At 43.0% G+C, this 22,773-nt stretch overlaps 1 protein-coding gene across 1 annotated transcript in view; it reads left to right on the top strand.

The window, feature by feature from the left end:
• LOC115125953 (trace amine-associated receptor 13c-like) overlaps nucleotides 1-22,773 on the top strand; it is a 28,836-nt gene that overhangs the window by 2,541 nt on the left and 3,522 nt on the right. The window contains exons 2-5 of the mRNA XM_065017571.1: nucleotides 10,130-10,163; nucleotides 10,400-10,501; nucleotides 10,849-10,960; nucleotides 11,449-11,586. Coding sequence (XP_064873643.1) covers nucleotides 10,130-10,163; nucleotides 10,400-10,501; nucleotides 10,849-10,960; nucleotides 11,449-11,586 — 386 coding nt within the window. The remainder of the gene's footprint in view (nucleotides 1-10,129; nucleotides 10,164-10,399; nucleotides 10,502-10,848; nucleotides 10,961-11,448; nucleotides 11,587-22,773) is intronic.

Below are 22,773 nucleotides of genomic sequence, written 5' to 3'. Positions count from 1 at the left end.
GTATCATCGGATGGGGCCACAGTGTCTCCTGACCCCTCCTGTCTCAGCCTCCAGTATTTATGCTGCAGTGGTTTATGTGTCGGGTCGCTAGGGTCTGTTATATCTGGAGTATTTCTCCTGTCTTATCCGGTGTCCTGTGTGAATTTAAGTATGCTCTCTCTAATTCTCTCTTTCTTTCTACCTGGCATGATGACTCCTTTGCTGTCCCCAGTCCACCTGGCCGTGCTGCTGCTCCAGTTTCAACTGTTCTGCCTGCGGCTATGGAACCCTGACCTGTTCACCGGACATGCTATCTGTCCCAGACCTGCTGTTTTCAACTGTCTGGAGACAGCAGGAGCGGTAGAGATACTCTCAATGATCGGCTATGAAAAGCCAACTGACATTTACTCCTGAGGTGCTGACCTGTTGCACCCTCGACAACCACTGTGATTATTATTATTTGACCATACTCGTCATTTATGAACATTTTATCATCTTGGCCATGTTCTGTTATAATCTCCAACAGGGACAGCTAGAAGAGGACTGGCCACCCCTCATAGCCTGGTTCCTCTCTAGGTTTCTTCCTAGGTGCTTTTACACCTGCATTGCTTGCTGTTTGGGGTTTAGGCTGGGTTTCTGTACAGCACTTTGAGATATCAGCTGATGTAAGAACGGCTATATAAATACATTTGATTTGATTTGAATGCTTATGTATGTAAGTCATTTTTTGTTTTTATAAATGTGCAAACTTTTTTTTGTAACTGTTTTTGCTTTGTCATTGTGGGGCATTGTGTTTAGATTGATGAGGAATTTTATTTTTTTAATCCATTTTAGAATAACGCTGTAATGTCACAAAATGTGGAAAAGTACAAGGGGTCTGAATACTTTCCGAATGCACTGTATGGTGTACCACTATTTCATACCACCAACTGACAATATATACTAACAATATATAGCCATGGGGGTTGATATTCGTAATTGGTCGATTCCCCATCAGGCTATACTGACTCCTCCCCCCATAGCTTTAAATAGCTCTACAAGTGCTGCTAACATGGATGAAACTTTTGATGGACTTTATGTTATTGTTACACTACTGTCAAGGTACCGTGTTGCCACTTCCTCGTACAGGCAGAGTGGTATTGTTAGAAGTAATCTTATTTCCATCCAACTCAAGCCTGTCAGTAGTTACACGAGGAAGCGTCGCTCATCTAATATTACCTTGAATGCTCCATCTGATATGAGCTCTCGAAATAGTGGCCTAAGAATTATTCATTTGAATGCTAGAAGCTTGATCCAAAAGCTAGATTTGATTAAAATACTGGTCTCACAATCACATGTTGACATAATGATTACATCTGAATCCTGGCTGTGTGTCTCTGTTCCAGACTCAGATGTTCTGTTAGCTGGGTATAATGTCTACAGAGCAGACAGAGTCGGTAGAGGTGGAGGTATTTCCATATATGTTAAATGCAACCTAGATGTCACTGTGTCCATTTCAACTTCTGTTCTGAAACAATATTAATGCTTAGTTCTAAATGTGGTCCTTGGTCATAATGCACTATTAACGCTAGCGGGAGTGCTTAGTTCTAAATGTGGTCCTTGGTCATAATGCACTATTAACGCTAGCGGGAGTGCTTAGTTCTAAATGTGGTCCTTGGTCATAATGCACTATTAACGCTAGCGGGAGTGCTTAGTTCTAAATGTGGTCCTTGGTCATAATGCACTATTAACGCTAGCGGGAGTGCTTAGTTCTAAATGTGGTCCTTGGTCATAATGCACTATTAACGCTAGCGGGAGTGCTTAGTTCTAAATGTGGTCCTTGGTCATAATGCACTATTAACGCTAGCGGGAGTGCTTAGTTCTAAATGTGGTCCTTGGTCATAATGCACTATTAACGCTAGCGGGAGTGCTTAGTTCTAAATGTGGTCCTTGGTCATAATGCACTATTAACGCTAGCGGGAGTTTATCGCCCACCCTCAGCTCTGGTATCTGCTCTATGCAAATTGTTTGAGTTAATGTCTAACTTTGCAAACTCTGAATTATTGATTATCGGAGATCTCAATCTTGACTGGCTAATGCCAGCATCGTTTAAATTAAAAGACATTTGTAACGAACTAAATCTTACTCAACTAATAACTATATCTACCCGTCCTAATCCAAAAGACCCCATCTACATTAATAGACCTTATCTTAACAAATACACCTCACAAGTACATAGCTTGTGGGTTATTTGCTAATGACATCAGTGACCACTGCCCTACTGCATGTATCAGAGATACTAGGCTAAAAAACCCTGACCCCCGTATTATTCTAAAGAGAAACTATAAACACTTCTCAGAGCAAGCCTTTATCCATGACCTTAATTATTCAGAGATTTTATCCGTAAACTGCATAATGTTTTAGTGTTCTCTTTCTTTTCATCAATTTTTACCTTTATGGCTGATCGCCCTGTTAAAGCGACTTAGGGTTAAAAAAAATCGAACTAATCCTTGGTTCTCCTGTGATTTTTAAATCCTTTTTCTGCAAAAGAATCGAGCATGGGCCTTGGCGAGGAAAACTGGTGCAACAGCTGATTGGCTGCTTTTTAGGCAATTGAGAAATAAATGGACTGGAGGAATAAAAAAGGCTAAATATAGGTATTTTCTTGATGCTCTGACAGAGTCTGCTGGTGATCCCGCTAAATTCTGGAAAACTGGAAACTCCTTGACTTCCCTGCCGAAGCAAATTACATCGGAATCTGGGATCATCAGTGACCGAACAGAAGTTTGTGATGTTTTTAATAAACATTTTATATCTGCTTTTTGAAAGAAAAAATGGCCAACGTGATCCTGACCGGTCTATTGTTTCAGTCCCTCTGCCTTCAGCTGATGTGGAAAACAGTAAGCCGGTTTTTAATTTTCAAAAAGTCACAGAAGATGAGGTCTTATCTGCACTATCTGCTATAGATTCTAAGAAATCATTAGGCGCTGACCATCTGGATCCATATTTACTCAAGTGTGCGGCACCTGTTATTGCTGGTGTAGTGACGCATATCTTTAATCAAACATTTGTCGTAGGAAAGATTCCTAAATCTTGGAAAACAGCTTTTGTTTTACCACTCCTCAAGGGAGGTGATGGTAGTGAATTGGATAATTATCGGTTCATCTCTAAGCTCTCCTGTTTGGCTAAACTTCTAGAGTCACTGGTGAACAGGCAACTACAATCTTTTTTAACTGTTAACAATACTCTTCATAGTAATCAATCTGGCTTCAGACCTAAACACAGTACTATTACGGCCACTGTACGTGTTGTAAATGATATTACTAATGCCCTAGATCTAAAGATAGATCTATCTAAAGCTTTTGACACTGTAGACCATGCAATACTGTTGGGTAGCTGTCGTCAATAGGACTGGGATTGGATTCCTGTTGTTGGTTTCATGAATATCTAAAGGATAGAAGTCAGGCTGTTAGAGTAGACGGCATCCAGTCGGAGCCATTGGAGTTGGTTAAAGGGGTCCCACAAGGTTCTATACTTGGTCCATTACTGTTCACTCTCTACATAAACAATATCTGTGATGAGATAAGAAAGTGTCAAATTCATTTATATGCTGATGACACGGTCATGTGGTCTATCGCTTCAACGGCTCACCAAGCATGATCACTTTTGGAGACATATTTTAAGATATTACAGCGAGCGGTCGCATCCGCACTTCGGTCCGCAGGTAGTATAACTCTTCATTACATTTCATTACATTTCATTATAGTACAACGGTTTGATTTGTCTAATCTTAGCAATTTCTTCTTAGCTAGCTACATAGCCGTCATTGTATCAAAGATAATTGCGTAATTATCGTATTTCGTCGTCCTAACGTAGTCTACACTGCTATCTGCCCAGCAGCTAGCCAGCTAGCAAACGTCCACCGTCTACCGAATAGCAGCACTGTAGAAACTATTACACTCAACTGAACGACTTGATTAGTGTAGTGTTAGCTAGCTACATAGTTGTCTTTGCTGTCTTCGTATCCAAGATAATTGTGTAGTTTAGAGTGTGTAGTTTTAGAGTGATTATCTTAATTTACCGAGGTTAGCTAGCCAGCTATTTGTCGTCCTTAACGTAGGAGACACTGCTAGCTAGCCAACAGCTAGCCAACGTCTACTGAATAGAACTTCCGCACTCAACAACCCGGTCGCATTCCGCTTCGCTCCACAGGTAGTATCACATTTTCATTTCATTTCATTACAGTACAACGGTTTGATTTGTTTGATCGTAGCTAGCTACATAGCTAGCTACATAGCCGTCTTTGTATCAAAGATAATTGTGTAGTCTAGAGCGATTTTCTAGGTTACCTAGCCAGCCATTGTCGTTCTTTTAACGCAACGTAACGTAACGTAATCAACACTGCTAGCTAGCCAGCTAGCCCCCGAATAGCAGCACTGTAGAAACTATTACACTCAACGGAACGACTTGATTAGTGTAGTGTCAACAACGCAGCCACTGCCAGCTAGCCTACAAAGTCAACAACGCAGCCACTGCCAGCTAGCCTACTTCAGCAGTACTGTATCATTTTAATCATTTTAGTCAATAAGATTCTTGCTACGTAAGCTTAACTTTCTGAACATTCGAGACGTGTAGTCCACTTGTCATTCCAATCTCCTTTGCATTAGCGTAGCCTCTTCTGTAGCCTGTCAACTATGTGTCTGTCTATCCCTGTTCTCTCCTCTCTGCACAGACCATACAAACGCTCCACACCGCGTGGCCGCAGCGCACCCTAATCTGGTGGTCCCAGCGCGCACGACCCACGTGGAGTTCCAGGTCTCCGGTAGCCTCTGGAACTGCCGATCTGCGGCCAACAAGGCAGAGTTCATCTCAGCCTATGCCTCCCTCCAGTCCCTCGACTTCTTGGCACTGACGGAAACATGGATCACCACAGATAACACTGCTACTCCTACTGCTCTCTCTTCGTCCGCCCACGTGTTCTCGCACACCCCGAGAGCTTCTGGTCAGCGGGGTGGTGGCACCGGGATCCTCATCTCTCCCAAGTGGTCATTCTCTCTTTCTCCCTTACCCATCTCTCTATCGCCTCCTTTGAATTCCATGCTGTCACAGTTACCAGCCCTTTCAAGCTTAACATCCTTATCATTTATCGCCCTCCAGGTTCCTCGGAGAGTTCATCAATGAGCTTGATGCCTTGATAAGCTCCTTTCCTGAGGACGGCTCACCTCTCACAGTTCTGGGCGACTTTAACCTCCCCACGTCTACCTTTGACTCATTCCTCTCTGCCTCCTTCTTTCCACTCCTCTCCTCTTTTGACCTCACCCTCTCACCTTCCCCCTACTCACAAGGCAGGCAATACGCTCGACCTCATCTTTACTAGATGCTGTTCTTCCACTAACCTCATTGCAACTCCCCTCCAAGTCTCCGACCACTACCTTGTATCCTTTTCCCTCTCGCTCTCATCCAACACTTCCCACACTGCCCCTACTCGGATGGTATCGCGCCGTCCCAACCTTCGCTCTCTCTCCCCCGCTACTCTCTCCTCTTCCATCCTATCATCTCTTCCCTCTGCTCAAACCTTCTCCAACCTATCTCCTGATTCTGCCTCCTCAACCCTCCTCTCCTCCCTTTCTGCATCCTTTGACTCTCTATGTCCCCTATCCTCCAGGCCGGCTCGGTCCTCCCCTCCCCGCTCCGTGGCTCGACGACTCATTGCGAGCTCACAGAACAGGGCTCCGGGCAGCCGAGCGGAAATGGAGGAAAACTCGCCTCCCTGCGGACCTGGCATCCTTTCACTCCCTCCTCTCTACATTTTCCTCTTCTGTCTCTGCTGCTAAAGCCACTTTCTACCACTCTAAATTCCAAGCATCTGCCTCTAACCCTAGGAAGCTCTTTGCCACCTTCTCCTCCCTCCTGAATCCTCCTCCCCCCCCTCTCTGCAGATGACTTCGTCAACCATTTTGAAAAGAAGGTCGACGACATCCGATCCTCGTCTGCTAAGTCAAACGACACCGCTGGTTCTGCTCACACTGCCCTACCCTGTGCTCTGACCTCTTTCTCCCTCTCTCTCCAGATGAAATCTCGCGTCTTGTGACGGCCGGCCGCCCAACAACCTGCCCGCTTGACCCTATCCCCTCCTCTCTTCTCCAGACCATTTCCGGAGACCTTCTCCCTTACCTCACCTCGCTCATCAACTCATCCCTGACCGCTGGCTACGTCCCTTCCGTCTTCAAGAGAGCGAGAGTTGCACCCCTTCTGAAAAAACCTACACTCGATCCCTCCGATGTCAACAACTACAGACCAGTATCCCTTCTTTCTTTTCTCTCCAAAACTCTTGAACGTGCCGTCCTTGGCCAGCTCTCCCGCTATCTCTCTCAGAATGACCTTCTTGATCCAAATCAGTCAGGTTTCAAGACTAGTTATTCAACTGAGACTGCTCTTCTCTGTATCACGGAGGCGCTCCGCACTGCTAAAGCTAACTCTCTCTCCTCTGCTCTCATCCTTCTAGACCTATCGGCTGCCTTCGATACTGTGAACCATCAGATCCTCCTCTCCACCCTCTCCGAGTTGGGCATCTCCGGCGCGGCCCACGCTTGGATTGCGTCCTACCTGACAGGTCGCTCCTACCAGGTGGCGTGGCGAGAATCTGTCTCCTCACCACGTGCTCTCACCACTGGTGTCCCCAGGGCTCTGTTCTAGGCCCTCTCCTATTCTCGCTATACACCAAGTCACTTGGCTCTGTCATAACCTCACATGGTCTCTCCTATCATTGCTATGCAGACGACACACAATTAATCTTCTCCTTTCCCCCCTCTGATGACCAGGTGGCGAATCGCATCTCTGCATGTCTGGCAGACATATCAGTGTGGATGACGGATCACCACCTCAAGCTGAACCTCGGCAAGACGGAGCTGCTCTTCCTCCCGGGGAAGGACTGCCCGTTCCATGATCTCGCCATCACGGTTGACAACTCCATTGTGTCCTCCTCCCAGAGCGCTAAGAACCTTGGCGTGATCCTGGACAACACCATGTCGTTCTCAAATAACATCAAGGCGGTGGCCCGTTCCTGTAGGTTCATGCTCTACAACATCCGCAGAGTACGACCCTGCCTCACACAGGAAGCGGCGCAGGTCCTAATCCAGGCACTTGTCATCTCCCGTCTGGATTACTGCAACTCGCTGTTGGCTGGGCTCCCTGCCTGTGCCATTAAACCCCTACAACTCATCCAGAACGCCGCCGCCCTTCTGGTGTTCAACCTTCCCAAGTTCTCTCACGTCACCCCGCTCCTCCGCTCTCTCCACTGGCTTCCAGTTGAAGCTCGCATCCGCTACAAGACCATGGTGCTTGCCTACGGAGCTGTGAGGAGAACGGCACCTCAGTACCTCCAGGCTCTGATCAGGCCCTACACCCAAACAAGGGCACTGCGTTCATCCACCTCTGGCCTGCTCGCCTCCCTACCACTGAGGAAGTACAGTTCCCGCTCAGCCCAGTCAAAACTGTTCGCTGCTCTGGCCCCCCAATGCTGGAACAAACTCCCTCACGACGCCAGGACAGCGGAGTCAATCACCACCTTCCGGAGACACCTGAAACCCCACCTCTTTAAGGAATACCTAGGATAGGATAAAGTAATCCTTCTCACCCCCCCCCCTTAAAAGATTTAGATGCACTATTGTAAAGTGGCTGTTCCACTGGATGTCATAAGGTGAATGCACCAATTTGTAAGTCGCTCTGGATAAGAGCGTCTGCTAAATGACTTAAATGTAAATGTAAATGTATCATCACTCATCAATATTTGATTTAGAATTCCTAAAACCAGGTCTCAAGCATGGTTTACACTTGAGGCCCATGTGGTTTCCACAGATTTGGGTATGGCTGCTTTTTCCAGTTACGCTCCTTGCCTATGGAATAGCCTTGCAGACTAAACATAATCTTGACTCTTGTCTCCCTGTCGCTCATTTTAAATATTTATTGGAGGATTTTTATTTTTGTATTGCTTGTAACTGTTTCGGGCAATGCAAGTTCTCCTGCTGTTAGGGGAATAACCTGTTAGGGGAATAGCCTGTTAGGGGAATAACCTTTGTGTAAATGTGTCTGCTACTGTATTTTTGCTGTATTTTTTTGTGTTATCTGTGATCGTTTTTTGTTGTTGTCTTGTGTAGTTTCTTAATCATTGTACCTAAACTATATGTGTAAACATGTATACGCAGGGCCCAGCTGTAAAAGAGACCTTGGTCTCAGTCTGTGTTCCTTGTTGAAATAAAGGTATAATAATAATAATAATAGTCCTACACCTACAATACATTGAGTACAATAGTATCAGTCATTATACCCATAAAACCTAGCGGTAAACCCCGGAAATGGTTCTAATATTTTTTTCAACATTAATTTTTGCGTCTGGGATTTTAGAACTATTTCATATAAACTCTGTGTTTCATATTGGCTTAACCTGGCACGACATTTTGATAACCGCGCAAATCTCTCAGACATGGTAAATTGTATCAATATATTCACGTGTAATTACCTCCCAAAATGAAATGCCAATGGGACTTTCATAAAGAACTACACATCTTGTCGCAAAGTATGACGTCAAACCCTCAAGTCACAGTTCTCCACGCAAACTCCTCGACAAGTAGCCTAGCAAGAAACAGATATTATAGGCGTTTTAGTTTCTCGTGTGTATATCGCTTGCTACCTAAACGTCTTTAAATTACTATAATTTATTAAGTTACCCTCTGCCTTTGTAGATAACTAGCTTACCTTAGGTCTCTCCGTCGACCAGGAGCAAGGATGGTTCTGTGCTATGTAACGTTACCGGATTGTAACCGCTACTCCAATAAGCACATGTACATTATCGTTTTCCAACCTCTAAGTGAGAGGCATCGCTAGAGCTGTGTGATAAGGTAAGCCCTGTTTGCTATATGCTAACAAGCACATTTGGTTAGGTCAAAGATCTGTGGTAAACTAGGTGCTTATGAAGCTGATATGTAACGCACGTTGCCTTATTTACAAAGAACCAGCATAATGGACTTTTGTGGACTTTTTATTAACCAGTCTTTAGTGAGCTAGCCAGCTACTTTTCTAAATGTGAACATGCTAGCTAGCGTTAGCCCATCAGTGAAAGGATATTTAGCTAGCTAATTAACTTTAATTCACGGTTCGTGTGATTTGACTTTGCTTGATAACATGGCAATGATAGTTGGTTAGCATGTCACCACTTGGAAGTCTGACTACACTAATTTAAATGTGAGTTAATGTTAACTAATTATCTAGCTAATGTCGCCGGGTGGGCTAGCTAGTTGGGCACTTTGGTTGCTAGTTAGTCACATTAGCTAAAGTTGGCTGGCTAGCTCACAAAGCACCTGTGGGCTCAATGTTTTCCCCATACAAAACACAGACACGGTTTTGTTCCACAAGTGCAACTGCTGTAACGTTACATGATTAATCAAACGACCTGTAAAGTCAGTAAGAAATGTCTGCAGGGATGGAAATTAATCTAGCCGCAGGCTAGTACTTATCAGACGGGACTAGTAGACAATATGCCAAATTAGCCTGACACAGCAGTGACATTTTTCCTTCACAAACATCGCATGCCACAGATTTAGGACCTGAATGTAGAAATCGTGGTCTGCTAGCCGGTACCCAATATCCTTGTTAAATCCCTAATTGCTGTTCAACTTTCAGACGATCCCCATATAACTGTTGGTCATCAATGACCTTAAGGCTGAGGGTTTTAACTTTCCTCTTGAGAATTACAATCAGAAGTACAGTCTTTTAGCTCATTGCAATACTTCACGCAAAGTATTTTTACACCTGCATTGTTTGCTGTTTGGGGTTTTAGGCTGGGTTTCTGTACAGCACTTTGAGATATCAGCTGATGTACGAAGGGCTATATAAATAAATTTGATTGATTTGATTTGATTCACCTCTTCGGGGACAATAGCAACCTAGACTGCCCTGATCGTCTAGTTGAGCATTCCAGATAATTCCTCCATTCTAGCAGAAATGTCTCATCCACATAGTAGGATTTTAGATGTGCAGATAGACCAAAGTCCAGTCTTTTTGATAGTTTTCTACAGTCAAGTATGTGGGTTATGGCATTTTAATATAGATGTTACCATTTTTTCTTTGGAATTAACTTAGCTAGTAAAAGTAACTTATTTGTTTTGTCTTTCAGATGGACGGACCGGAAACCCAGTGACAACACTCGAGTCTGTAGCTGCCATTTACCAGTGGGAAAGAGAGATGGCGCTGTATTTACCAGAGTAGGTAGTTCATCCATCATGGTGGATGAGGAAGATCCAGACTGTGTATTGGGAAACAAGAACAAACAAATAGGATTGAGTGGTGAGTGCAATAAACAACGCTTTTTTTCTTTCCAGATAAAGATGGTGATACAGCATTGGAAAAATACCTACCACTGACCAAATGTCTCTTTGTTTTCCAGTCCAACAGGAGTGAATCCCTCAGGCTATCCGGTGCATGGACATCCTGTGGCAGTGTGATCCGGTTGTGGAGACGACAGCAGATCGAGCCTGTGGACAGACAGGTCAGTAACTCATAAAATATACAATATTGTGTAAAACATTTAAAATTATAATGGATTCCCATTAGCTGCTGCCAAAGCAGCAGGTACTCTTCCTGGGGTCCGGCGAAATTTAAAGCAGTTTATACAAGTTTAAAAACATTACAATACATTCAGATTTCACACACTGTGCCCCCTCAGGCCCCTACTCCACCACTACCACACGTCTACAGTACTAAATCCATGTGTATGTATAGTGCATATGTTATCGTGTGTATGCATGTGTATGCGCCAATGTTTGTGTTGACTCAGTCATTGAATCTGTAGATGCATCAACATTTGGACTTTGTCCCCTTTTCCTCGTGTTTTAGACAGGAGGCGTGACATGTGGAACATCAGGCGCTCACCATGAGAAGCAGTGCATGATCAACACCAGCCTCAGCAAGGAGATCTTGTCACAGCTGTTGAAGGAGGAGGACCAAGGTGCAACGTGGTGAGCGTACATATTCTTTATTATTATGACGTCGACAATAAACACTACAAAACAAACCATAAAGCTATGTGCCCTAAACAAAGTCAACTTCCCACAAAGAAAGGAGGGGAAAAAGTAATACCTAAGTATGATTCCCAATCAGAGACAACGATAGACAGCTGTCCCCGATTGAGAGCCATACTCGGCCAAAACATAGAATGCCCACCCCAAATCACACCCATACCAAACCAAATAGAGACATTAAAAGGCTCTCTACGGTCAGGGCGTGACAGATCTGCTGGAAGTGATGTACTCTCTCACTCTGGGGGTAAGACATAATGTAAACATCACAGATGAAAAAAAATCCCACTGTGCCCGTGATAAAATTCAATGTGAGTTCTGAATGAAACTGAGGAGGTGCAGCACTAGGGCTGGGCGGTATACAGTGTTTTACTATATACCGGTATTAATTCAGGGCCGTGTATTTTTTATTTTTTAGTCCTTACCACTGCTCCATCATTGCTGTCGTCAACCTCCCTCTCCTCATGGTGTACCAGTTGGGAATGGTGCGCTGTCCAACGGTTTCCTGCTGCTCCACCGACAACGCCACGCCAGCCAGGATATCTGCATGCCCCAGGTGCCCTTGTTTTTTTAAACAATATCAGGCACTGACAGGGATGACAGCGAGGGTAGCGATTGTTCTGGCTCAGGTTCAACGAGACATGCCATTCAACTGAACCTGCCCCGGAGATGGTTCCTTACCCACTAACGATCTCGTGACAGACTGTTGTAGTCTTTGGTCAGGTAAAGGTCCATTGACTGCACCTGGTTGGGCACGGCTGGCTTCCTCCACTCGCATTCTACATCCGTATGGCCGATATTGTGAACAGCTAAAAAGGCTGCATGGCTCCACTTTTGAGCTCCATGGAGCCATTCATATGTGGTAGAGAGAATGATTGATTACATTATAGCTGTAGAATATATATATTTACATTTACAACTTGGGATTTTATTATTTAACATACCAATCATTTAATGGGAAGGATCCTATAAATCAAGACAATGCATGTACCACTGAATAACTAAATACTGTGTCCTTGAAGATTTGTCTCTGGTAAATTACAATACAGGCTAGATGTCTAAACTAAGTACATATATATATATTAGATTCATTCTCATCAATGACAACATTCTAGAACTGAGTTTTCATTAATCGAAGTCTGTTATCCAGGGAAATCTGGTTAATGGTTATATCATCGTGCTTCTACACCTGCATTGCTTGCTGTTTGGGGTTTTAGGCTGGGTTTCTGTACAGCACTTTGAGATATCAGCTGTTGTACGAAGGGCTATATAAATACATTTGATTTGATCATTGGCTCTTTGTAGAATGTTGACAGCTGTATAGAACACACTGTTTTATAAGTTGCTCAAACTTAAACCCTGTACACATTACAATAAAAACATACATGTGTATAAAACAATATAATTCGGCACACAATTAACAAAAATAATAAAAGCAAACACATTCAACTACATAGTTTACAATATTGATTGAGATCCTCTGTCTGAGTGACACCAGCACATCTAACTGCAGTGAACTCTGCAGATTGTTCCACAAATTGGGCAAAAAACAAAATGCGTGTTTTCCTAAATCTGTGGAAACAAGGGATCTCTAATGTTATCCATTCCTGTGAACGAGTTTGGTAACTTATGATTCTAGACTTAATAAATTAAGTTACATATAGGGGGAGTTTCTGTCAGATTGCTTTGTAAATAAATAAGAGAATGCAGCTCTCTTCTTACAGACAGAGGTCCATCCCACGTGTTATATACAGACTACAATGATGAGTCCTAAAATTGTCCCCCGTGATAAAAAGTTTTGCTGAATGGTAGACTGCGTCCCGATGGATTTTAAACAGAGGTTGCCGCATGCATGTAAACAATATCACCAAAAATCCAAAACAGGGAGAAGTGTTTCTTGAACAACCTTTCTCCTGTTTTTAATATTAAGGCATGATTTATTTCTACATATAAAAGAAACGTCTTGGATCTTAGCTTCTTAGTCAAGTTTACATTTTTTTATACTTTTTTTTTTTTACCTGCGTTACGAAGGATAACTTGTCATCAAGCCAGGCACCCAGGTACTTCTATTGAGAAACGAGCTCCATTTATAGCGCACATATGCAGGTCCTCAGGGTCAACATTTCGTGACCTAGAGAACAGCATGAGCTTGTTTTTACTTTTATTTAACACTAATTTAAGATCTGTAAGGGATTTCTGAATTGATTTCAAAGTCATGCTGAAGTTCACGAATGGCCTGCTGCACTGAGGCGCGGCAACAGGAATACAAAATTGTCATCTGCATAGAGATGAATGCTACAAGTGTTTCCTATGTCATTAATATACAAAGTGCACAACAAAGACCATGTGGTCTTCCACACAGTCTTGAAGACCACATGGCCAGACTTAATGGTCTTCTCCCCTTTAAATGCCATAAGGTCTGAAATAGACACCATTGTCAACATACTGTACAAACAATTATCTAGGCTAAGTAAAACAACCATTATTTGATCTACTGCTCTGCTGACTAGCTAAAGTGTATTCGGCCTAGCTAAGACAGCGAGATGGAACGTGAGAGGTTAAAACCTCTCTGGGATAGGCGGGACGCAAATGTCCCACCTGGCCAATTGCCAGAGAAAATGCAGAGCACCAAATTCAAATAAAATTCTAACTCTAACATTAAATCACACATGTAAGATACCAAATTAAAGCACACTCGTTGTGAATCCAGCCAACATGTCAGATTTCAAAAAAGGCTTTTCAGCGAAAGCATAAGAAGCTATTATCTGATGATAGCACAACAGTAAACAAAGAGAGAATAGCATATTTCAACCCTGCAGGCACCACACAAAACGCAGAAATATAAATCATGCCTTACCTTTGACGAGCTTCTTTTGTTGGCACTCCAATATGTCCCATAAACATCACAAATGGTCCTTTTGTTCGATTAATTAAAAAACAGCTTCCAATTTGCGCAACGTCACTACAAAATATCTCAAGTTACCTGTAAACTTTGCAAAAACATTTCAAACTTCTTTTGTAATACAACTTTAGGTATTTTTAAACGTTAATAATCAATCAAATTGAAGACAGGTCTATCTGTTTTCAATACAGGAGGATCACAAACTAACGCTACTTTTCTAGTCTTCCGCAACTCTCAAACAGTACACATAACGTTACCCTGATCCAAGATGGCTGTACTTTTTCATTGCACAAAGGAATAACATCAACCAAATTCCAAAGACTGGTGACATCCAGTGGAAGCGGACTCATCAGACCAAAGGACAGATTTCCACCAGTCTAAAGTCCATTGCTCGTGTTTCTTGGCCAAAGCAAGTCTCTTCTTATTGGTGTCCTTCAATAGTGGTTTCTTTGCAGCAATTTGACCGTGAAGGCCTGATTGGGCTCCCGACCAATCTGATTCCACGCTTCAAGACTGCTTCGATCACGTGGATTGGGATATGTTCCGCATTGCTTCCAACAACAACATTGACGAATACGCTGATTCGGTGAGCGAGTTCATTAGAAAGTGCATTGATGATGTCGTTCCCATAGCAATGACTAAAACATTCCCAAACCAGAAACCGTGGATTGATGGCAGCATTCGCGTGAAACTGAAAGCGCGAACCACTGCTTTTAACCAGGGCAAGGTGACCGGAAACATGACCGAATACAAACAGTGTATCTATTCCCTCCGCAAGGCAATCAAACAAGCTAAGCGTCAGTATAGAGACAAATTGGAGTCGCAATTAAACGGCTCAGACACGAGGTATGTGGCAGGGTCTACAGTCAATCACGGGTTACAAAAAGAAAACCAGCCCCGTCACGGACCAGGATGTCTTGCTCCCAGACAGACTAAATAACCTTTTTGCCCGCTTTGAGGACAATACAGTGCCACTGACACGGCCCGCTACCAAAACCTGCGGACTCTCCTTCACTGCAGCCGATGTGAGTAAAACATTTAAACGTGTTAACCCTCGCAAGGCTGCAGGCCCAGATGGCATCCCCAGCCGCGCCCTCAGAGCATGCGCAGACCAGCTGGCTGGTGTGTTTACGGACATATTCAATCAATCTTTATCCCAGTCTGCTGTTCCCACATGCTTCAAGAGGGCCACCATTGTCCCTGTTCCCAAGAAAGCTAAGGTAACTGAACTAAACGACGACCGCCCCGTAGCACTCACTTCCGTCATCATGAATTGCTTTGAGAGACTAGTCAAGGACCATATCACCTCCACCCTAGACCCACACCAATTTGCTTACCGCCTAAATAGGTCCACAGACGATGCAATCTCAACCACACTGCACACTGCCCTAACCCATCTGGACAAGAGGAATACCTATGTGAGAATGCTGTTCATTGACTATAGCTCAGCATTTAAACCCATAGTACCCTCAACTCGTCATCAAGCTCGAGACCCTGGGTCTCGACCCCACCCTGTGCAACTGGGTACTGGACTTCCTGACGGGCCGCCCCCAAGTGGTGAGGGTAGGTAACAACATCTCCACCCCGCTGATCCTCAACACTGGGGGCCCCACAAGGGTGCGTTCTGAGCCCTCTCCTGTACTCCCTGTTCACCCACGACTGCGCGGCCATGCACGTCTCCAACTCAATCATCAATCATCAAGTTTGCGGACGACACGACTGTGGTAGGCTTGATTACCAACAACGACGAGATGGCCTACAGGGAGGAGGTGAGGGCCCTCGGAGTGTGGTGTCAGGTAAGTAACCTCACACTCAACGTCAAAAACAAAGGAGATGATTGTGGACTTAAGGAAACAGCAGAGGGAGCTGAATTGGTCCACCCACACAGACAGCGTCGTGAAGAAGGCGCAGCAGCGCCTCTTCAACCTCAGGAGGCTGAAGAAATTTGGCTTGTCACAGTATATACACAATATATATATCGAGAGCATCCTGTCGGGCTGTATCACCGCCTGGTACGGCAAGTGCTCCTCCTACAACCGTAAGGCTCTCCAGAGGGTAGTGAGGTCTGCACAACGCATCACCGGGGGCAAACTACCTGCCCTCCAGGACACCTCCACCACCCGATGTCACAGGAAGGCCATAAAGATCATCAAGGACAACAACCACCCTAGCCACTGCCTGTTCACCCCGCTATCATCCAGAAGGCGAGGTCAGTACAGGTTCATCAAAGCAGGGACCGAGAGACTGAAAAACAGCTTCTATCTCAAGGCCATCAGACTGTGTAGTAGTTTTGGAATTGTTAGATTACTTGTTGGTTATTATTGCATTGTTGGAACTAGAAGCACAAGCATTTCCCTACACTCGCATTAACATCTGCTAACCATGTGTATGTGACAAATACATTTTATTCAATTTTTTTGAGTTGCACACCGGTCTAGAGCATTACTACAGACCCGAGTTTGATCCGGAGGCTGTAATCAGAAGACCCATAGGACGACGCACAATTGGCCCAGTGTTGTCTGGGTTAACTAACTTTCCTAGTTAAATTTATGGTAAACTTAAAAAATATATATATTAAAAAATCCATTAGGACACCCTCAGTTCAACCTTCCCCTGAACAAGTCCACCTTGCACTGGTCAAGAATCCTGCATAAAAAGATTTTGTCTAGCCTATTATTAAACAAATTCTACTATTCACCTTTTGAGTGTGGCTTGTCTCATCGCGCACCGGCGACTCCTGTGGCGGGCCGGGTGCAGTGCGCGCCAACCAAGGTAGCCAGGTGTTTCCTCCGACACATTGGTGCGGCTGGCTTCCAGGTTGGAGGCGCGCTGTGTTAAGAAGCAGTGCGGCTTGGTTGGGTCTGCTAATCACTTTGAGTGTGGACTGTATTATTATTATTATGCATACTAGATGGACTGGTTACCTTATTCTATGCTTCAAAAGTTCCATTCATGAGTCTAGGAGAAAACGTGTAGGCCTAGACGATGTTGTTGGTTCATTGATTGTGCAGCTATGCCTACAATTTATAGTGAATTTGACTTTGAGTAGACTCCTAATATGGATTAAACTTTTTCATAGGCTGACACATTACCTTTTGCTACAGAATATCTCACCACCATACATTTCCATATTTTCCTCTCTCTCCTTCCTTCCTTTCCCCAGTGCACAGAGAGAGGGGCTGGCAACAGTTTAATGAAATATTTTTTGTTGTGAAAACATGTTACTATCAATGTTCTCGCACAGAGTTCACTAGCTTTCCCAAACTGGGTAAATTCAGAAACGGGGTTGCAGAGCCTATGGAATACAGAGTTTGGGCAGAATATCTACTCTTATCTTCACATTACCAAGACCTTATCAGCTCTCAAAAACCTAAAGTGAAGACTGGAGGTCAGTCTGATGAACCAAACTACCCAATAATCCCCCCATGTAGTCTTAACTCTCCACACACACAATCAATACGATATCTATTGTATACTGAGTATATCATGTACAATTTATAAGTGATATGCGTTAACTGATTGAACAGACATTTTTGTTGTACTCATATTTGTAATGTGGATTTCACATATGCCCTTTTTAGCTTCGAACCTCACCTGCTGTCACGTATAGGCAGGGAGCAGGTGCGGAAGGAGGCTTTTTAATAACAATGATGAAAGGCAAATGAACAGAACAGGAGAAGCGTACTGAACATGAAAACCAACCAATAGTGCCTGGCGATTGCGGAATAAATAAAGGAAAGTCCAGGGGTGCGTAATGATGGTTGCCAGGACCGGTGGTTAGCGGGAGTAGGTGTGACACCTGCACACTGTTTAAAAAATATATATATATTTTTTAATATGTACTGTTTTGTCTTTCACTGCATGCTCCTCAAATAGTGGCCTCCTTCCACTATTCAAGTGCATATGGATGAGATGTCTTTATTCCCCTGCCCCTGTTTATGACCGATGGGTCATTCTAAATCTAAACTCATTTGACATGTTAGACTGAGGCAAGCAACACAGCGCAAGCTTCTTCTTTTTTTTTCTACATTCTCAAATCCTCAATAACCTATAGTTGCATCATGCAGCCCATATATGTTTTGATTATTTAAGACATTCGAACTAAAGTTGCCAAATAACTCTAGCGTATCGGACCTGTTTCAAAGTATCCCTTTTACGCTCAACATAGCCAATTGCTCCGGAATGGGAAAAATATCCCTTCTATTGTATTCAGTTCAATTACATTCTTCTTACTATAAACTAGTGCCACTGGACTTATAAGCATATCTTGTCTGCTAAATGAAGAAGGCTAGAGCCTGTGGCATGACGCACATACAGATAGCATACAGTAGGACAACTCCTATTCGGTTCTTTCTTTATTGTGATGGTGTATATTAAATTGATTTATTCAACTTTTTTAAAGTAGATGTTCCAGCAGTTTGTATGGGTTTGGCCAGGTTAGGGTGTCATTGTAAATAAGAATTTATTTTTTATATCTTTATTTAACTAGTCAAGTCAGTTAAGAACAAATTCTTATTTTCAATGACGGCCTGGGAACAGCCTGTTCAGGGGCAGAACGACAGATTTGTACCTTGTCAGCTCGGGGATATGAACTTGCAACCTTTCGGTTACTAGTCCAACGCTCTAACCACTAGGCTACCCTTAACTGACCTGCCTAGTTAAATAAAGGTTAAATAAAATGCATTGAGGCCTGGAGATGCTAAACGTGTTGATGTTAATTAACGGTCAATTACTGTGAGACCAGCAGTCTTTGGCATGACAATAACCGGCTGACAAAATGTCATGACAGCCACAGCCCTAACTCGGGTTCACTTTGAATGTTTATGCTGTTCTGGGGCCTTATTAGGTCCCTGGAGGAAAGCATTTCTGTGTCTCCAACACCTTTAATTGGTAGAATTCCTTAGAGTTTTGGACCTCATTGTTCCAGAGCCTTGCATACAGGTGATAACAGGACCCTCTGGTGTCGGAAACTTAACCAAGTCAAAACTAACATCATTAAAGAGTTGTCCACTTACCCAGTAGAGACCATATAGTCCCAGTGACATCAGTCACCGAGCACAGATAGTTTTGCTGATGTAAGATGCTCTTTAGGAATCATGCAGACTAAAGTGGATCATATATTTGATATATTTTTTTTGTCATCTAGCAAATTCTCTTACCCAGAGTGAATTACAGGAGCAATTAGGGTTGAGTGCCTTGCTTAAGAGAACATTTTTCACCTAGGCTCAGTGATTTGAACCAGTGACCTTGGTTCAAATCCCTGGCCCAACATTTTAACTGCTAGAATATCTGCAGCCCGTTTTTGAGTGTTTTTGTTTTTATTAATGTTACATTATTTATTGTATGTTCATGTTCATAGGGCTCCCCTGCAAATGAGATCCTGGTCTCAATGGTGACTCACCCTGTTTGTGTTTGACCCCTTTCATTGGTAGAGTGATATGTGTCATTATGACAGAGCCCTGCATGTTGTGAATATGTACATGTGTGACTTGTGTACTAACGTTACAGTTTTTCCGTACGCCATGTAATATTATTGTGTATTTGTATGCCGACGTCTCTAAATTAATTTCCATGTAAAATGGACAATACAGTATCTAGTAGTGTTGTACTATCAAAACCCTCTGGATTCTGATAGAACAACAAACTATATTTAAAAAAAGAAAAGAAATCAACGTATATTGGTCACGTACACAGATCTGCAGGTTTCATGGCAGGTGCAGGAAAACGCTTGTTTTTATTTATTTTATTTTTTATTTTATTTCACCTTTATTTAACCAGGTAGGCTAGTTGAGAACAAGTTCTCATTTGCAACTGCGACCTGGCCAAGATAAAGCATAGCAGTGTGAACAGACAACACAGAGTTACACATGGAGTAAACAATTAACAAGTCAATAACACAGTAGAAAAAAATGGGCAGTCTATATACAATGTGTGCAAAAGGCATGAGGAGGTAGGCGAATAATACAATTTTGCAGATTAACACTGGAGTGATAAATGATCAGATGGTCATGTACATTCTACTGCGCCGTTGGAGCTAGTATCGGACATACAATACAACAACACAATTAATCAAACGAGAAATCAATAAATAACCAAGTAGATATATTAGCGTGGTGTGTATAGACAGAATATCAATAGGTGCGGTGTGTGTGTATAGAGAGAATGTATGTACAGTAGTAGGTACAGTGGGGTTCTAGATGATTGACAGCCTTGATAAAGATGAGAAATAATGAATGTATAAAATAAATAATTAGAACATTTGCGAAATATTATTTTATACTAATGCAAATTTCTCAAAAAGGTAAGGGTAAAAATGATTGAGACTTTTTAAAGATTCTTACAATAAAGTAGTCAATGTTAGTATTTAGTACCATATTGCTAGCACGCAATGACTAAATCAAGCTTGTGACTACAAACTTTCTGGATGCATTTGCAGTTTGTTTTGGCGGTGGTTCAGATTATTTTGTGCCCAATAGAAATTATGGTAAATAATGTATTGTTATTTTGGAGTGTCTCTTGTGATAAATAAGAATATAATATGTTTCTACATTTACTGTGGATTATAAACTGGATGTTTCGAGCCCTGAATGCTAATTGGCTGACAGCCGTGGTACAGTGCCGTACAAAATTATTCATCCACCCCCTTGGGGTTTTTCCTAGTTTGTTGCATTACAACCTGTAATTTAAATATATTTTATTTGATTTTCATGTAATGGACATATACAAAATAGTCTAAATTGGTGAAGTGAATTTTTCTTTTAAATAATAATGATAATATGGAAAAGTGGTGAGTGCATATGTATTCACCCCCTCTGCTATGAAGCCCCTAAACAAGATATGGTGCAATCAATTACCTTCAGAAGTCACATAGTTAGTTAGATTACACACAGGTGGACTTTATTGAAGTGTCACGTGATCTCAGTATATTTTCACCTGTTCTGAAAGGCCCCAGAGTCTGCAACACCACCACTAAGGAAGGGTCACCGCCAAGGAAGCGGCACCATGAAGATCAGGTCAGGGACAAAGTTGTGGAGAACAGATCAGGTTTGGGTAATAAAAAAATATCAGAAACGTTTAACATCCCACGGAGCATCGTTAAATCCATTATTTAAACAAATGGAAAGGAATATGGCACCACAGCAAACCTACCAAGAGAGGGCCGCCCACCAAAACTCATGGACCAGGCAAGGAGGGCATTAATCAGAGAGGCAACAATGAGACCAAAGATAACCCTGAAGGAGCTGCAAAGCTCCACAGCGGAGATTGGAGTATCTGTCCATGTATACCTCTATGGACGTGGCCATACCTTTTTTTTTGTTGCCATTTATCAATTTTCGAGTTAACGGAATGAGCAGCAGCTACGTTTGGCTACAATTCCCGCGAGAGAGTAACGGTTAATGTGATTGGATGTTAATTATTTGACGAGGCTACCTCTATTTGACATTGTGTTGTTATTTCGCTGAACACTAGATGGTTGAATTTTATTTTTGGCAGTGAAACGAGGCTACTTAGGCGATTAAAAAAAAAAAAAAACATCACCCAAATATATAGCCCCATTGGAAAATCTACATGGTCTGTTTAAAAATGTGAATCACAGTTTTATTTGGCGTACCCCCGACGGCATTGCGCGTAACCCAAGCAAGAGCATATCGATGGTAAAACAATAATTACACAACACGGAGGATGTTAAAATAAATGTATTTAATAATTTATTCTGAAACAGCCGCACTGTTGTAATAGTGTGGTGTGTAACTTCAGACACACTCTATTCTGAGTAAATTACCGTTTTTTGTCTGAGAATGCTAACATTGGTTTTGGTAGACCTGTCACTGCAAACGTGAAAGTGTGGATTGCAGTCACTCATTTGAGCAGTTCCTAGACTGCTTACAAGGCAATGGAACCAATATCTAAATACATAACTTGCTGAACATTTACAGTTAAAGGATTAGTACCTTTTAAAGTCACAGTAAGAGTGCAGCCAAACAAAGCAAAGTTTGAAAATAGTCCGCGATTAAAAGACTGTAGCACAGGAAATATTTTAAGGTTAGGACATACATACATCTACACTGCTCAAAAAAATAAAGGGAACACTTAAACAACACAATGTAACTCCAAGTCAATCACACTTCTGTGAAATCAAACTGTCCACTTAGGAAGCAACACTGATTGACAATAAATTTCACATGCTGTTGTGCAAATGGAATAGACATCAGGTGGAAGTTATAGGCAATTAGCAAGACACCCCCAATAAAGGAGTGGTTCTGCAGGTGATAACCACAGACCACTTCTCAGTTCCTATGCTTCCTGGCTGATGTTTTGGTCACTTTTGAATGCTGGTGGTGTTTTCACTCTAGTGGTAGCATGAGACGGAGTCTACAACCCACACAAGTGGCTCCGGTAGTGCAGCTCATCCAGGATGGCACATCAATGTGAGCTGTGGCAAGAAAGTTTGCCGTGTCTTGTCAGTGTAGTGTCCAGAGTATGGAGGCGCTACCAGGAGACAGGCCAGTACATCAGGTGACGTGGAGGAGGCCGTAGGAGGGCAACAACCCAGCAGCAGGACCGCTACCTCTGTCTTTGTGCAAGGAGGAGCAGGAGGAGCACTGCCAGAACCCTGCAAAATTACCTCCAGCAGGCCACAAATGTGCATGTGTCTGCTCAAACGGTCAGAAACAGACTCCATGAGGGTGGTATGAGGGCCCGAAGTCCACAGCTGGGGGTTGTGCTTACAGCCCAACACCGTGCAGGACGTTTGGCATTTTCCAGAGAACACCAAGATTGGCAAATTCGCCACTGGCGCCCTGTGCTCTTCACAGATAAAAGCAGGTTCACACTGAGCAC

Source organism: Oncorhynchus nerka, linkage group LG1, assembly GCF_034236695.1.
Source record: "Oncorhynchus nerka isolate Pitt River linkage group LG1, Oner_Uvic_2.0, whole genome shotgun sequence".
In the NCBI taxonomy this organism is placed as follows: domain Eukaryota; kingdom Metazoa; phylum Chordata; class Actinopteri; order Salmoniformes; family Salmonidae; genus Oncorhynchus; species Oncorhynchus nerka.
Note: the sequence above shows the minus strand (reverse complement) of the source record. Positions and strands in the feature narration are given on the sequence as shown.